The 16,281-nt window shown below is 40.6% G+C and overlaps 2 protein-coding genes across 2 annotated transcripts; both read left to right on the plus strand.

Moving 5' to 3' along the window:
• Window positions 1–6,501: 6,501 nt before the first annotated feature.
• On the plus strand, window positions 6,502–9,115 carry LOC115678458 (ras-related protein Rab7). The gene is made up of 7 exons (XM_030601864.2): window positions 6,502–6,753; window positions 6,899–6,925; window positions 7,027–7,126; window positions 7,645–7,791; window positions 7,885–7,965; window positions 8,067–8,212; window positions 8,883–9,115. Exons 1-7 carry the CDS (start codon window positions 6,701–6,703, stop codon window positions 8,950–8,952), a joined length of 624 nt encoding a protein of 207 aa, XP_030457724.1. The 5' UTR covers window positions 6,502–6,700; the 3' UTR covers window positions 8,953–9,115.
• A 1,409-nt stretch (window positions 9,116–10,524) lies between these two features.
• On the plus strand, window positions 10,525–11,274 carry LOC115678483 (uncharacterized). The gene has a single exon (XM_030601885.2). The coding sequence runs from the start codon at window positions 10,620–10,622 to the stop codon at window positions 10,989–10,991; it is 372 nt and encodes a 123-aa protein (XP_030457745.1). The 5' UTR covers window positions 10,525–10,619; the 3' UTR covers window positions 10,992–11,274.
• Window positions 11,275–16,281: the final 5,007 nt, after the last annotated feature.

The following is a 16,281-nucleotide window of genomic DNA, read 5'->3' on the forward strand; positions in this document are numbered from 1 at the left end:
TCGGCGAGAGGAGGGAGGAGGAGGAAGACGAAGACGGAGACAAAGGACTGTTAGGTTTAAAGAGAGCGGAATCGCACGAGAGGCACGATTGATTTGCCGTGTCCCGGTGTGTGGGCGAGAGTATAAAAATTCTCTCTCTCTCTCTCGCTCTCGCTCTCGCGCACACTGGGGTCGGGAGAGAGTCTTTTTTCCCTCTTACGCTTTCTGGGCGTGTCGTGCGTTTCGTGTAGTTTCTTTTTTTTTCCCCCTTCGATCTTGCTGATCGGATGTCATTCAACCGGCCCTCTTTGTTCTTCCTTTCCCTTTTTTGCCAGCTTATTTTTTCCCAAATTATTTCGCATTTTTGCCGGACGGAAAGTGCAATTTCTTTTTCCCCTGGGGAGTAACAAAAAAGGCTCCATTTCTGTGGGACTTTCTGTATTTCGCAAGAAAAGATCAGGGATAATTGCGTAAATGGTCCGTGAAACTTTGGTCCGATGTATAATGTCGCCCGTGAATTTTTAGTCTGTTCAATGTGGTTCATGAACTTTGGTCCGATGCGTAATATGGTCCGTGAACTTTTGATTTGTTAAACGTGATCCCTGAACTTTTGGTGAATGTTTAACCTAGTCCTTAAATTATATGAAGATATCCGATGATATCCTTCCATCGATTTAAGCTTAGGGATAATATTATTCATTGGGTTAAAGTTAGAGAATCACTTGTGTCATTTTCCCGGAAAGTTACTGTGGCGCGGCGTCGACAACTATACCTTCCATGGGTGTAATTCTCTTTCTAGCCCATCTCACTGTTGTTGCCCATCCGCATTAACGTACTCAGCAGTTGCCATGGCCGCTCTCGAACTCGACCATCATCGTCATTATCGGGTGTCGGTGCCACCAGCGACTGAGCTGCCGTCGTTGTGAACGGCATGAACATCACCGGAACACCACGCTTGGCTACCACCGGCAACCACCCCCAAAATCAATCTCCTCATGTGCATCGACGAGGGGCGGCGGAACAGAGAAGGTAGACAATGCTACTCAAATTGCGCTTAGAGTGCGGATCAAGGCACATGCCTAAATGCCTCACTCATCTTCTTTTCTTTATTTTCTTTTTCCGTAAAAAATACTATGGCTCATTTGTTTTACAAAAAATGAATGATTTAAAAAATATTTTTTAAAAATTTATCGCTTGCAAAAATGAATGAACGAAAAATATTTTCATCTTTAACGAAAATGTTTAAACATAAATTGTTTTCAATGACGAAAACATTTTCCATTTTTCAAATAGTACAAGCGATCATTTTTTGAAAAGTCATTTCCAAATCATTTATTTTTCATGAAATAAACGGAGCTCGAGAGATTTTCATTTTCAAGTGTCTAAACCTCCTCGAAGCAGTATTGTTCGTTTCAATTACTTATCCTTTGAATGGCTTCATTTTTCAAGCTCGTCCTTCCACGAATATCTGCACTCGAATGCGGTACTCTTGTCTCAATTACACTCGTTTACTTTTGCTTCTTCTTTTTTGGGTGTTCGATAGTTCGACATTTTCATCTTTTCGAAAAGTATCGTTGTCCTTAACATCGCTCAAAACATAATTGGTGATATTCGAGCAATAGCACAAAACATCGTAATTCCATATGCATTGGGTGGCATAGTTCGTACAAAAGCATTGCTACAACATTAATTGCAAAATGTAACTTTATCACGGATCCATCCACTTCTTGCGAGAATTATTTTGTATGATGAAATTTTTTTAATACTAACTACGTATCCATCTAATAATTTAAATTTTCAAAACAGTTAATAGTAGTTTCGCAAAATCTCACGTCATCCAACAACACATTATAAGGCAAGCGCGTGAGCATTTCGACTCCTAGATCGGGTTTCGAACCAATGTAAAAAGGAAGGAAAAAAAAACGAACAAAAATAGAAAAGAAAAGGCAGAATTTGGCGCATCCACTTTCTTTTTTATTGGGATTCAGGAGACAGATAACAACACATTTGTGCTTCTGGTGATGATGGCGATGATCGAGTGGTTGAGCTGCTGCTAGAGGATGTGCACTGTAAGCCACGTGGCGCTGCTCCTGAACATTGAACTTGGTTGGGGTCGGCCGCCATTGATGAAAGCTTTGGAGGAAAGTTATGTTTCCTGGGAACTGATGAATGTCAGAGCCACAGGCGCATATTTGCAGATCCAGGACGTCGCGCTACTTCATCTTTTTCTTTTCTTTACATTTTCATTTGAATTAATATCGCGAAAAATCTCAAATTGATACATATGTAATAAATTTACCTCAAAAGACCATCCCAAATTAGTACATATATGACAAATTTACCCTCCGTTAAATTTTACCTTTAAATTGATATATTAAATAGCACGCGGCAATTGACAGATGTAACGGTTTTGGATTTTATCATCCGTTTGTTATAAGCGTATCAGTTTGTGATTTTTTGAGATATTAATCAAATTTGAAGAAAACTAACGGAGGTTAAATTTATCACAAATGTACCAATTTGGGATTTTTTGGTGATCAAAAAATTTGTTTATGGTAAATTTGTCACAGGTGTACCAGTTTGGGATTTTTGGTGGTCAAAAAATTAGTTTGTGATAAATTTATCACGGATGTACCAGTTTCGGGTTTTTCGTAGTACTAACCCTTTTTTCATTTTTTGTGAGATGTACTCTCTTTTTTTTCCCTATAATTTTTACCCTTTATTGTCCGAAGAAAAAAAAGTCAACGGAAATTGTTTTCGGGTACTCCACATGCGCAAAGAGATCACAATGGTGAAATTTCCTTCAGAGTGTGGAATGAAATTTTCTAACTTTTTTATTTTCAATCGAGTTTCTAATTTTAGGAAAAAGACTCCATGTGAGCGCACTCGTTTTTCATTAAGTTAAGCGACACACCACGTGTTTTTTTTTTTCTTTTTTGTTGTTGGCGTACAGTGCTAAATCGACAATTATTGGTGGAATCGGATCGCCGCATAATTTACTCTTCCTTCCGTTCTTTAATCTACACACTTTCTCAGTTTTGTTTTCGTTCTCCTCCTTTCGTTTTTCTTCATCGGTGATCGGTCCTTGGCACCCATCCTTGCCGGCGTCGATATCTGCATTTGTTGCTCCCTGCCACCGTCGTCGCCACCGTATCCGCTCTCGACTCCCTATCACGCCCTCTCTCTCTCTCGCTCGCTCGCTCTCTCCGTGACTGCCAATGAGAGATCTCGGCCTCAAAAGGAGATTGCACGGCCTCGAGGCCGGGGGGGTGTGAGTAAGGGCAATGGTGGTGTTCGCGGTGGTTGCTTTATGGGGGAAAAAAAAAACAACAAGGTCTCGTGACAAGAGAGCGAGGTAGATTCATATCGACGGTTCGATTTATGATTCGGCGTCATTTCGAGAAAGGCATGTTGGCGTCCAATCCGTATAATTGAGGTCGACCTAAGGACAAAATATGCATCAACCAATGCTGTTAATTTTATTTAACTGAACTACCCAATTGAGTCAATTATGAGAGCTTGTTTACTTAATTTAACGAAAAAAATTCGTGCGCGCAGTATCACAATCATGAAAAGTTGAAAGAGTTACACTGTCATAACATGTTCTTTTAATATGGTCCTCCGACTTACAATCCGTACAATCATTTTTTTTTTAAATTTGCAGAAACCTTTCGATCTAAGCTAGTTTGTCAACATTTTCGACAAATCGCAGCTGTCCCGTGTTCAAATTATCAGAGCCATCGGACGACGAAAAGCCATTGAAATTTGCTTAATCATGTCTCGAATTATTTGTTTTTGGGTTGGCACAAATTGATTGACGGGACAAAACCTGAGTTTTCGGCACCTTCCTTTGCGAGCATTGACGGATTGAGGGACTTAATCAGCACTAGGGGTGTGTACAATGGGAACCGCATGAACCCAAACCGCTTGGACCGGACCGGCCGGTTCTGGGCGGTTCTAGAGGCCACCGGTCCAGACTGGACCGGTTACATTTTATTTTAATCTTTTTTGAAAAATTATGTACATGTGTACAACATATACGGCATGATAACATACAAACTAGATAGACTTGTGCAATGTATGCTCTCTCAAGACAACAACAATGTGTACACATTGCACTGGTCTATCTATAGCTTGTATGCTATCTCCTTTCAATAAATTTTTTTTTAATTTTCTCCTTGTCTTCCACATATATGTAATTATGTACATATCTATATGAGAACGAGCTTCACTTCATTGCAGCGCCAGGGAATGAATTCTTTTTCCTGGTTTGGTTGACGAATTCCTCCACTCTCATGCATAATGTGATATTGTACACATTGCACATGTTTAACATCATAACATATACCGAGTTGTTGGTGTCACACGCCACTATATATGAAAAGTCATTGTATTTGGCTCATGCCTTGGTGTTCTACACCATCGGAGCATATCATTGGACTTGTACACATTGCACAAGGAGATAGCTCACTCTATGCGGACAGAGAACATTATAGTCACCGAATCCATCGGACCGGATCAGACCGGACCAGTCGGTCCGGTCCCCGATTTCCAGAAACGAGGAACCATCGATCGCCCCTAATCAGCACAAAGAAAAAGTTTCAAAATCAAACTGGCCATAGAGTGCAACTTGTGTTTGGTTCGGAAAAAATTTGTGATAAAAAAAATACTTGTCGAGAAATTATTTTCAGGAAAATGTTTTCCACTTTTCAGGTTAGGGAACTCATTTTCCTAACTTTAAGTCTACATGTTTTTTTTTTAGTGTAAGTGATTTTTCGTTGAATGATCATTTTCATCAAACTAAACGTGTAAAAGTCCACAAAATTAATTTGTGAAAAATTCATTCACTCAAGTGTGTTTGTTTGAGTGAAAACATTTTCCGTAAATTAGTTTTTTGGACTTTCACGCATATAGGTTTGTTCGAAATGATTGGTTAACAGAAAACCACTTAAAGTCAAAGAAATTATGCATACTTAAAGTTAGAAAAAAGAATTTCCTAATCTGAAAATTGATTTCCTGGAAAGCGTTTTCCTTTATCTCTAAGACTGAAAACTTCATGATAAAGGAAAATATTTTCCATGAAAATTATTTTCAAAGAAAATTGTTAGTTTTCGATTGTTTTATGATAGGGAAAGTGATTTTCTTTTTACTAGAAATGAAAGTTGTTGTCCTCTAATTTAAGCTTGTTGTTTTAAGTCCATGGAATTTGACCCAAAAAAAAAAGTCTATGGATAACGTTTTCCGTACATCAATTAGCTTTCCATCATTCAAACATCGAAAAGTTAGAAAACAATTTTCCTTTAAACGAACAAATCCTGTTATGATTGATACGCGGAATTGAACCTTCCATTAAGGATCCGTTTGTTCTGGGGAAAACATTTTCTGACATTTGTTTCTCTTAAGAAAATAAGCCAACGAAAAACCTATGCTTAAATTCAGAAAAATGATTTCCTTCTTTGAAAAATCGAAAAACATTTTCCAAAATATGACTAAGTATCGGCATTTAGACCCGAAATTCTATGCTTGGGCATAGAAACCCCAACACTGGTTCTCGGGTCCCCACCGTTCAAGACTAGGTCTCCGGCGCCTGGGCCCGAGTCGGCCGAGCCTAGGACCCCAGTGCCCACGCTCGAGTTCGTTGAGGTTAGGCCCAAAGCACTGGTGCTTGTGCCTGATGTCCAAGCACGGGTCTTCGATGCTTGGGCTTGAGTCCTTAGTCAATGAAACATTCGTTTCTTATAAAAATGTATATTTTTTAAATAATCAAATTTTTAATTATTTTTCTTTTCTTTTCTTTCATTTTCTTTTTCCTTCTTCCTCGGCCGATGGCCGACCACGACGAAGGTTGGTGATAAGCCACAGGCGAGGGACGAGCTTGCCCAAGGTTGGCAAGGCTTGAGCTCACTAGATTCCTACGAGATCGAGCTCACTCAAGGCTGACGCCAACCTCTAGCTAGCTTGAAGCTCGCCTAAGGCCGGCAAGCTCAAGGCCTCGCTAGAGGTCAACGAGTTTCAACGAGCTCGACTTCACCGGTTTGTGGCGAGGCTCGTCCCTCGCCTATGGTTGGTCTCTAGCCGCCACCATGGCCAGTGACCAACCGAAGAAGAAGAAAAAGAATAAAAGAATAAAAATTAAAAATTCGATTTTTTATAAATAAAATAAAAGAGGGAAAAAGAAAAAGAAAAATAAAAAAAATATTAAAAGGAATGCACCGAGAAAAATCAAATCAGATTTTCCATACTAAAAGGCAAGTCATTTTCAAGTTTCAGCCAAACACCAAAAAATATATTTATTTTTTAGACTTCCTGAAATTTCTTTTCCAGAAATATTGTATTTTTTGCAAAACAAATGGAGCATATTATCTTTGCTTCCTGCTTGCTAATTAGGGCGCGAATGATGAGTTACGTGAAAATCCGTCCAAAAAAAATAGGTTGTGTGAAAAAAGGAATCGCATCGTGGGCATTTCCGGAAGTTCGCAAGCGGCGTCCTCGCTGTCTTTCGAAGCACGGACACAGAACCAAAGAGTCCTCGCCATTGGCCGGTCCGAAATTGCGAAAACACCAACGGAAAAAGCTCAAAACAGGAGCGCTCCGAAAACACAAAACCCAAAGATCCCCAAATCCGTTCCCTGTTCCTCTCTCGATCGGAAAACCACAGTTTCCCCCAAATCCAAAACCCTAATTCTCCCCCGCGTCTCCTCTTCGATCTCAGCCTCTCTCCATGGCTTCCCGCAGGCGCATGCTCCTCAAGGTCATAATCCTCGGCGACAGCGGGTAAGCCTCCTTTGCCTTCGCGCGATCCCGATCAATGCCTGAGCAAAACGGAGCGATGTCGAATTGTGAGTTGCGTTTTATTTTTTTTTTTGGTACTGGTGCTCACGCTGATCATCCCGCTTTTGTTCCGTGGCGCTTTGTTTAGGGTCGGGAAGACGTCTCTCATGAATCAGTAACTCTCCCTCGGACCTGGACGGTGATTTTGTTTTCGTGGGTTTGGGTTGTTTTTCGGGGGACTTGACTGTGGTTGTTTGTTTTGGATTCGCGGGGCAGGTACGTCAACCGCAAGTTCAGTAACCAGTACAAGGCGACCATTGGAGCTGATTTCTTGACGAAGGAAGTTCAGTTTGAAGATCGATTGTTCACATTGCAGGTTAGTTGATGTATTTGCTGTGATTTGCTGGTAGGATCAATTCTGGCCTCTTTGATGAGAACTGTATTGGGCTGTTTATATATGTTAGTAATTAATCTTCAAACTGAAGTTTTGACAGTTTCGTGTATTAATCATGGGGTTAGATTGACCATGCCCTCGAGGAAATAATGCTTTTTGAAGAACTCTCGAGGAAATGTAGATTTTGAGTTGTAAAAGAATGTGCTAAGACTTTCACTTGCCCCTCGCAATCTGTTTTAGGGGACTTATCAGCATTCCCATCTTCCTTTTTCTGCTGTTTTCAGAAACAATGCATGCCCGCTAAGAAAATGAAGCATTTTTCTCTTTATTTCACGAAGTTTTAATGCTGTTAAGTGTTATTGCGATTGGCGGTTTGGTGGATAAAGCATGAGAATTAGAGCGTTGAACATGACTAATGTTGAACCATGGAATCATACTTAGTTTCGGGTACTTTGAGAAGCTGGTGTTAATGGTAGACGTGCTCTTTTTGATGTCTGCAGATATGGGATACAGCTGGGCAAGAGAGGTTCCAGAGTCTGGGTGTGGCTTTTTACCGAGGTGCAGACTGCTGTGTCCTTGTTTATGATGTGAATGTCATGAAATCATTTGATAATCTTAACAACTGGAGGGAGGAGTTTCTACTTCAGGTGATATGATTTATGTTTACGAAGAAATTTCTTTGATTTTATTGCTATTGAAGCTGTGACTCAGTACGATTTTTTATTTCAATTGATGTACAGGCCAGCCCATCAGACCCTGAAAACTTTCCATTTGTCGTGTTGGGGAACAAGATAGATGTTGATGGTGGTAACAGTCGTGTGGTAAGATTCTCGCAGGAATCTAATTTGAAGGGATTATCTGCTGATTCGCTGATGTGCAGCTTTTGTGTGCTTCGTTTTTGACTTGAAAATTCTCGTTGTAGGTTTCTGAAAAGAAAGCAAAGGCTTGGTGTGCTTCTAAGGGAAACATTCCTTATTTCGAGACATCTGCAAAAGAAGGATTCAATGTGGAAGCTGCATTTGAGTGTATAGCTAAAAATGCTTTGAAGAATGAACCTGAAGAAGAAATGTAAGTATTCTTTCACATGTCGAGTCATCTATGACTGTCTTAAGCATTATTGGGGTGATCATAGTTAAATGCCAAACAAACATTTCCAAAGATAAATGAAGTTCTTGTAAAGCGTAACAATATCATGCGGAGCAATTTATATAAAATAAATTATGCATAGCAATGTAAGAAAAAATGTTAGCTTAACCTAGAGAAATTTGAACTCTTTGCATCTGATATCGGAAATGGTACTGTGTGTCAGCAAAGCAAAGTTGCATCGGCGATAAAATATAAGTGGAGTTAACTTTATCATGAAATGCCTTTTCATTTTTTTGGATGCTGGCATTATGGAAATTTAGCTGTCAAAATAGTTCTTCAGCTTCCACAGAAGTGATTAAAAGTAGATGTTTTAAATGCACTCTGGGGTCAAAGAATGTTTAATATCGCTTGTTATCGTTATTAAGTGAGAGGATATTGTAGTATGCGTGTAGGACTGAATGCGCATACATGATACTCTTACGACTCTAGTAAATCTTCAGATGTTTCTGTTCATTTGATTAACTCTACTTACTACTCTTCTTTTTTTTTTTTGTTTTAAAACTTTTTTGGCTTTTAGTTTAAGCTTCAGATATTTCTCCGCGTAATATTATCTCGTGAAATTGTTGTAACATCTTCTTATGTATTTTCAAAGATACCTTCCCGACACCATTGACGTCACCGCTGGAGGACGGCAGCAGAGATCTACTGGCTGTGAATGTTGAAGAGAGTTAATCGGATACTCTTTCCCGTGGAATGGGAATACAGTGGAAATGAAATATCGTGATTAATTGCTCGATAACTGTTACGTAAGAGACTAATGTAGGCGAGTTGATCAAACTCTCATCGTGTATCATTAGTAGATCAAGGAAGACTGTTTCGTGGTCCTGTCGGTTCCCTCTTCTAATGTTAGTAGTTTACGAGTTTAATTTGTTTGGACATGTTGGTTATGAGTTTGCTTTGAAGTATGTTATGGATACATGCTGCTTGAAACGGAAGTAGGATCTCCAATCTCTTCCGGGAAGTAGGTTGCGGCGGGTAGCCGATGCAGACTTGTGCAGCATTCGTAAGTAATAAGACCTTAAGAATGGACACAGTGTGCGTTTGGTTGCAACGGGAACGTATTAAGAATGGACACTATGCGTTTGCTTTAAGGCAGGTGTTTGGGCCAGCCCTAAAATGTAATCACTTTTAGGTTCTCTCTTTAGTTTTACCTCCTCGATGACAGCTGAAGTCACTTGACCATAACCTTTTCAATCCGGTGACAAACTCTCTTTAAACCATTTGTTATGATCATTTGAATTTTATTTAACTTTTATTATCACGGATCGCCTTATTCGACTTTTGTGAATTATATTATTTAATATTGGTTTTATTTCAGTACAGCAAAAAGTGGGTGGAGTAATTTCAGGGAAATTGAAAATGAAGATGAACGAAAAATAGAGAATTTTGAGAGTTGGGTAATTGAGGATTGTTATTGTACTCTTTGTTTGTCTCATGGAAAAAATTATATTTAAACTTTTACTGCTGTTCTTCAAATTTTTAATCGGTACAACAAAGTCTTTAAATATGTGGACTTTTTGCAATAAGTCCCGTGATCTTTGATTCTGGCAAATTGAAGGCGTTTGTTAATAGCCAAAGTAAAGTTAGAGAAAACGGTGCCACAATTCACAATCAACTTGTACTTGATTATTTCGACGTCAGGTTCGATCAGTAAAGATTGATGCATTCGCTTTACTTGATTGGAACTAGATCAGTCAAATGGATTGATCAAGTTGAAAATGGTCCGATCTAAATCGATTCATTTTCATGCAATATAAATCTAGCGATCCATACCGGATCTCGACCTCGACCTATATTACTAAACACTTCTATATTTAACCAAATTTAGGAAAATTCATATTCAAACTAAGGTGAAAGCACTGAGTGAGCGAGCAAGCGCGAGATTGAGAGAGAGTGAAGAGAGAGTCATAAAGGTGAGTTGAGTGTAAGTAAGTTGTGAACCCATTTAACACTCATATTAAATCTATTCTACCCATAGAGTTGGGTCTAAACCCATTCATGACCAATTTACTAGATAAAACTAACTCATATAACAACTCAGCCTATTAAATATAAGTTAAAAAATGGGCTTATGATCTATTTTGACAGGTCTAATTGGAACGGATTGCGCGGAGGGATTTGACTAGAGGAATTCTATAAAACGAAGGATCACAATTGTAGAATTTTGCAAATTAGAGGACCATATTGAAAACATGGTGCAACTTCAGGGACCAAATATACGCGACTTCCTTTTTTCCTCGCCTTGATTTGGTAATTTCTACGCCGTCTTGACCTTCTCGGAGAGTACACCGCTCGGCTCGGTCAGCAACATTCCCCGAACTAGTCGGCCATGGACGCGGGGGATGATGGAGCGGGATCATCGCCCTCTCTCGAACTGGACGAACTCGTTCCTCCCCGCCTCGAAGACGCGGGCCTCGAAGACTGCGCGCTGCCCCTCGAATCCATCCAGCTAGCGTTCCTCAAAGCCGCCGCCGCCGCCGCCGCCGCCGCCGACGCATCGGACGCTCTCGAATGCGAAGATGTCGTGGCTGGGGATCTGTCCGAGCCTGACGAACCCGCGGATGACGTGGCGGGTCCTTGTTCGAGAGGTGATGGGGGAGGCAAGGCGGAGGCGAGCAGCACGGACGAGGTGGAGGATCCGACGGTGCGGGAAATGCAGAAATTGGAGATTGGGAAGAGCGGGACGGATTTGAAATCTTAGCGACGAGGCGGAATGGGCTTTGTCGGGGTGCTGCATTGGTAGAGTTGCGGAGCTTGTTCATCTCGATGGAGCATTTTGTATCGTTCTTGTAAGTTCGAAAAGTTCTGCCCCCCGTGTTGTTGTGCTTGTCCCGTTCTTTTTTCCCTTCCTGTGTATCTGGTGATGATAACCGGTGATCAATCCGTTGGGTCGATTCAATTTACATGTTCGGTAGAGAAAGGAGGCGTGACGATGATTGGTAATGGATTTCGAAATGGTAATTGGTGATCAAGGCATTACTTTATACTTGATAGTACTACCATTACGTCTTCATGTAATTGAATTAGCAGGTGCTTGCTATTTTAAACTCAGAAATGGAATTCTAGCGTTGAGATTAATAGTTTAGTGATTCATTTGTGCAATCTGATACATTCATGTCGATGAATGCTTCGAGCAGCTTCTTGATTTGTACTTGAGATTTGAGGATAGAGGCTTGGGGCTTGGTTACCCAACTTGAGTATTTCAGCATGTAAGAATGGATGTTACTGTTTTCTGTTGTTCTGCAAGAAGTCAGTAGGACAGGGGGTGAGGTTGGTTCAGAAGGGTAACGGCGTAAAACATCTTATGAAAATGCACGAAAGACGAATTCTGCGGTTATTGGTTTGACATGATAATAATACAGAATCTTTCTCTTATCTTGGCTGCTTTTGGAGCTAGGACAGCATCAACAAACCCAAAGGGTGTATGGTGTGGATTTTCCCTTGATTTTGATGTTTTGGATGCATTATATTCATATCATTGTAATGAACTCCAGCTAGAAGCAAACGAGTCTTTCTATCAGTACCATTAGCTGTCAATTTTTTTCAATTTCTTCCATCTTGTAGATAAGATTCAACCCATGAACTAACTTTCCACATGGTCATGTAGACCCACGCTACTCTCATTTGACAAGGGAACTTAAAAAGGGACATGCATGATGCGCAGTCCAAAATCTGTTGCAACCACAATTATTCTACAGCCAAATTTGATACTTTTTTTAGTTTATCTTGATTAAAGTAATATGTATTACCTCAGTCCACACATCACCGAGAAAAAGAAAGCCTAGGGTCGATCTGTCAAAGAGATTGACTCTTAGACATGTTACTGAATGTGCTTTTGTCTCCTTGTCAAGATTATCTGGAGCATCATTTTAAGGGGGAAAAACAAAAAAAAGGAAATGGTCATTTTGGGTAGCTTGGTTGTTTTGATACTTAAAACTATTTCTTGGGTGGAAACATGGCAACAGTACATGTTTGCATTAACAAATGGGCCATGGGGTCGGTGAAACGTTTTTCAGCCTTCACAGTTCTTGTGGAGGTCTTCAAATTGTCCTACAGCTAGTTAATTGGCTGTATTACTTGACTGATGCAGGGGCTGTTTCGTTCAACAGGAAATAAACGACTTTGTAACTGCTACATGCTTAAGGCGTGATTGATGGCAGGCTTGATGTTTCCAAAGTGCCAAGTTGCTCTTGGATTTGTAATATTGGTCTGGAAGGTTCCTCTACATGCCTAAAGAAGTTTTCTTGTCGAAAGACGAACTCTTTTCTGTTTTCCCTCGAGAATGCTTATATAGTGATCCTTTTTGGTTCTTCTTCTTCATCATCACCATCATGATCATCACCATCATCATCGCCAACGCTTTTATTATTGTTATTATTATTATTTCTCGTTATGAACGTTGCTTAAAGCGTATTGGGAGGAGTTCCAATTGGGATAATTGTTCAATGTTCCTCTGGTTATGTATCTAATTCACTTGCATCTAGTTCCGTTAGGCCAAGTTCAGGCATCAACCTTGGATACTAGCCGTAAAAGCTTTACTGCATAAAGTTTCTTTTGTGGACCAATGAGACTGCCGATGATCATTTGAAATAGATGACAATACTGGAGCAAGTAAAATTGGTGACAGTACCTTTAATTAAATAATCCGCAATTTCCTTTGTTCGAATAACAAAGCATCTGTAGTCACATTTGTAGAACACTCAATGAGAACTTTGGGGTTAAGTAGACTTCTCCCATTGGAAAAGGATTTGGGATGGAGTGGTATGAGGTAAATAAACTCTTGGAGTACTTTTTTGGCTTGGTACCTACCTTTTTTTAATTGTGTGGCAATTTGTACTCTCTATTTTGGCTGAATTGACAATATCGGAACAAGAGAACGATGAAGGAGAGCAGACTTCTAACTTTTTGTAGTTCTTGAAAACTGGTTTAAACCTGTGCAACAGTGGTGGAAGTGCTTGTGCTGATCAATATTGTAAATGCTTTATCTTATATATGAGTGCTGTTTCGGTTCTTTTGCACCATTTGTTATGAGGATGACCCCCTAGGTGCTGTATCGTGTATCTTTCTTCACCCATCAGGAAAGAACTGCAGGGAAGATTTTTTCTTCACCGCGTTGGTCCAATCAAGATGTTGAAGGTCCAAAATGGAGGTTGAAATGTACTTCCCACTTTTCTTGTTTTGGCCTTTTCCTTTTTCATGCTAGAAACTGGCATCTGGAATGACACACTGTCATCTTGCTGCAGCCATTGCTGGTTGAATGGGGTAATCTATTTTCTATCTAGATTCTTTTGGTACTGTTAATATAAATGTGAAGATAAGTTACTCTTCACACATCAGAATTGCTGAGCCTAAATTGCCTTTTTACCCTTTAAAGAACGAGCGAACGACTGTTTAATGCCTTCTTATGTTTATGGTGTTTTCTTTAGGCCCAGCGTGAGGGTCTCATGTTATCAAGTCTCTGTACTTTTAGCAGGTCATCATACATTGTACAAAGCTGCGACTTGACATAGCAGGATAATAATTGATAACCTCTTTCGAACCAGGCCAGTGATACGTACGTGCGTCTTTTCATGCTTGGTAGGAAATGCACAGGACAATTTCACATGGTCCTCGTCTTCTAAGGGACGAGACAGCTTTGTTTTTTGGGTCGAAAAGGACGAGACAGCTTATTCACGTACGTTTGAGATGATCCTAGGAGATCTTTTCTGCGTTAACTAAGCTTTAGGTTCACACACTTAGCCAGCTAGGCATGATGTATGATGTCATCCCCCTTCTAATGGGTCAATCCCTTTAGCTGGAAGTGTGCAACGTCTACATGATGAGAGTTGGTGAGGAATCAAGCGATAGCCACAATGAAGTCTTTTCCAAACAAGCGACTCTGCTATTTGGACATTGGATGCTCTTACACCGTAACACTCAGTATTTTGCTCCAAGAAGTTGAATTTGTGGCTTCCTTCCGAAGAAACCTATGATTCATGAAGTTGTTTTCTGTGAATAATTTTTGCATTCAGGAACACCGACAAAGTGCTCTAGTACCTCGCGTTTGAAGCGCCGCGAGGAGCACATGGGGATATTTGTCCGAATGGAGGATTAATTACGCGCCTCGTCGGACTGTACTCACAATCTGAGGCAACGTGATTTCACAGCTAAGACACTTTCATCTGATGCACGAGGTCAAATTTGTATGGTGGCTTAAAACCTGCATTGCACGACAAAATAACCTAGATGGGTTGACAATTGGGATTGGGTGGTTCAATCAGATCATCGAACTTCCGCTCGACCTGGACTTTGATCTATTTGCTGACATTAAAGTACCTACTACACTATAATCTCATATTTTATCAGTGCATATAGATCCTGGCTCGATGTTATGTGCATGATCCAAACACTGTCAATTATCGGTTCCTGCTGCTTTAGCTGGTAGTTAGTGAGAGATGCAGAGACCAACATTTGTGCTATTTTATGCACTTACAGGACCCTGTTTCTTCAATAATCTCTCCCTCACCTGCATCATTGCGCGCTTATTTCATTTATTCATTTGACGAGGGAGCTCGCTTTATACAAGTAAACCATTGAGGCATGAAATACCTAGTCAATCGTATAGATAAGGTGATACGTGAACGGAGACACTAGAGAATAGTCCAAACATGATGCCGTTTGCACTTGGTGATGCTGACAACCAAACTACGTATCACTGTTGAATGACCGAACCGATCGATCTGGTTGCATGTGGGTTCATTTGCTCTTGGTGCTGTCGAAACAACATTCTAATTCACATCTAACGCCTCGAAGTGCCCAATGCTGCTTAAAAGCTTGATCCTCTTCAGAGACTCCACAACCACATAAAAAAATTTCAGCAGGGTCCGATTGCTGATTGTCTATTTCATGCTGGCGATGTCTGTACCGTTCTGCATATCATGCATGTGCACCTCTCCAGCTAACAGTCAAGATCTCAAACCCATGGCCCATATCGATCACTTCTCCTCGTAGACCGAATCCGATTGATCTCGTGATCGAATCTGATTTAGCTGATTAAAGAACTTGGGATTTGTACATGCCCCTCATTTAAGAAATATGCACATCTTCTTGGGTAAGCAATCTGAACGCAGACGGTCAGTTGTGTCACATTCAGGCCAAACTCAAGTCTAAATACGATTATCAACAACTGCAAGAAAGGGAATGCTTACAACTCCAGTCAAAACCAGTTGTCCCATTTGAAGTCTAAGCAGTTTTTAAGTAATTGATGTGAGCTGATGTGGCTATGTGTTAGAGGAAAGGGCCACACTGAAGGTCACGGGTGCATCTGAAGTTTAACACAAAGATAAGCTAATTATCGCAATTATTAAAAGAATGTTTCTTCTTTTAAGAGAGAATCTTGACCTGCTCCATTGATGGTCCCCCTAAAATTGCCAGTAATGGCTCTTCCTGTTAAGATACGCAAGTAATCAACTTCAACTCAACCTTCGGGACTGGAGTGAAAAGGAATCACTTCCGCGAATGGGAAAGAAGCTCTAGCTTTCAGCAGCAGGGTGCGAAAGCTTGCATGCACAGTAGTTCGCAGTGTCTCCTCCCACATGATTCATGAACCCCCCATGGATTATGCGCCGTAGAGCCCACAAAAGCAGCAGTGTATGTGAAAATATGGGTGAACTGATGAGACAAGAAAGAAACAAGTTCGAAGTTTCCAGGAACATGTGTCTGAACTGTGAAGGCTGAAATGCACTGGCGAGATGACAGTAGATCATGTCTCAGTGCCACGCGATTCACGAACCCCTTGGGTTGCGAGCCGAATAACCCATCAAAGCAGCCTATAATCGTGGGATTTGTTCCCATGTGAAGACTGGTTTTGTGCACGTGAAAGGGTTTGGTGGATCCAGGCTCCGCATGTATGCTAATGCTTGGCTGAACCGCGATCCGAGACTTTAGTATTCGCGATTTGGTGGCCCCCGTGCTAATCAATGCCAAAAGCTTAACCAGTACGGGCTTGTTGC

This window comes from Syzygium oleosum, unplaced genomic scaffold, assembly GCF_021117445.2.
Source record: "Syzygium oleosum isolate NSW1041296 unplaced genomic scaffold, Sole_v2.1 Sole_v2.05, whole genome shotgun sequence".
In the NCBI taxonomy this organism is placed as follows: Eukaryota; Viridiplantae; Streptophyta; class Magnoliopsida; order Myrtales; family Myrtaceae; genus Syzygium; species Syzygium oleosum.

Coding starts and splice junctions, on each gene's coding strand:
- LOC115678458 (XM_030601864.2), top strand. CDS start 6,701: ATGGCTTCCCGCAGGCGCATGCTCCTCAAGGTCATAATCCTCGGCGAC. Junction 7,792..7,884: donor GGGAGGAGTTTCTACTTCAG/GTGATATGATTT, acceptor ATTGATGTACAG/GCCAGCCCATCAGACCCTGA. Junction 7,966..8,066: donor ATGGTGGTAACAGTCGTGTG/GTAAGATTCTCG, acceptor TTCTCGTTGTAG/GTTTCTGAAAAGAAAGCAAA.
- LOC115678483 (XM_030601885.2), top strand. CDS start 10,620: ATGGACGCGGGGGATGATGGAGCGGGATCATCGCCCTCTCTCGAACTG.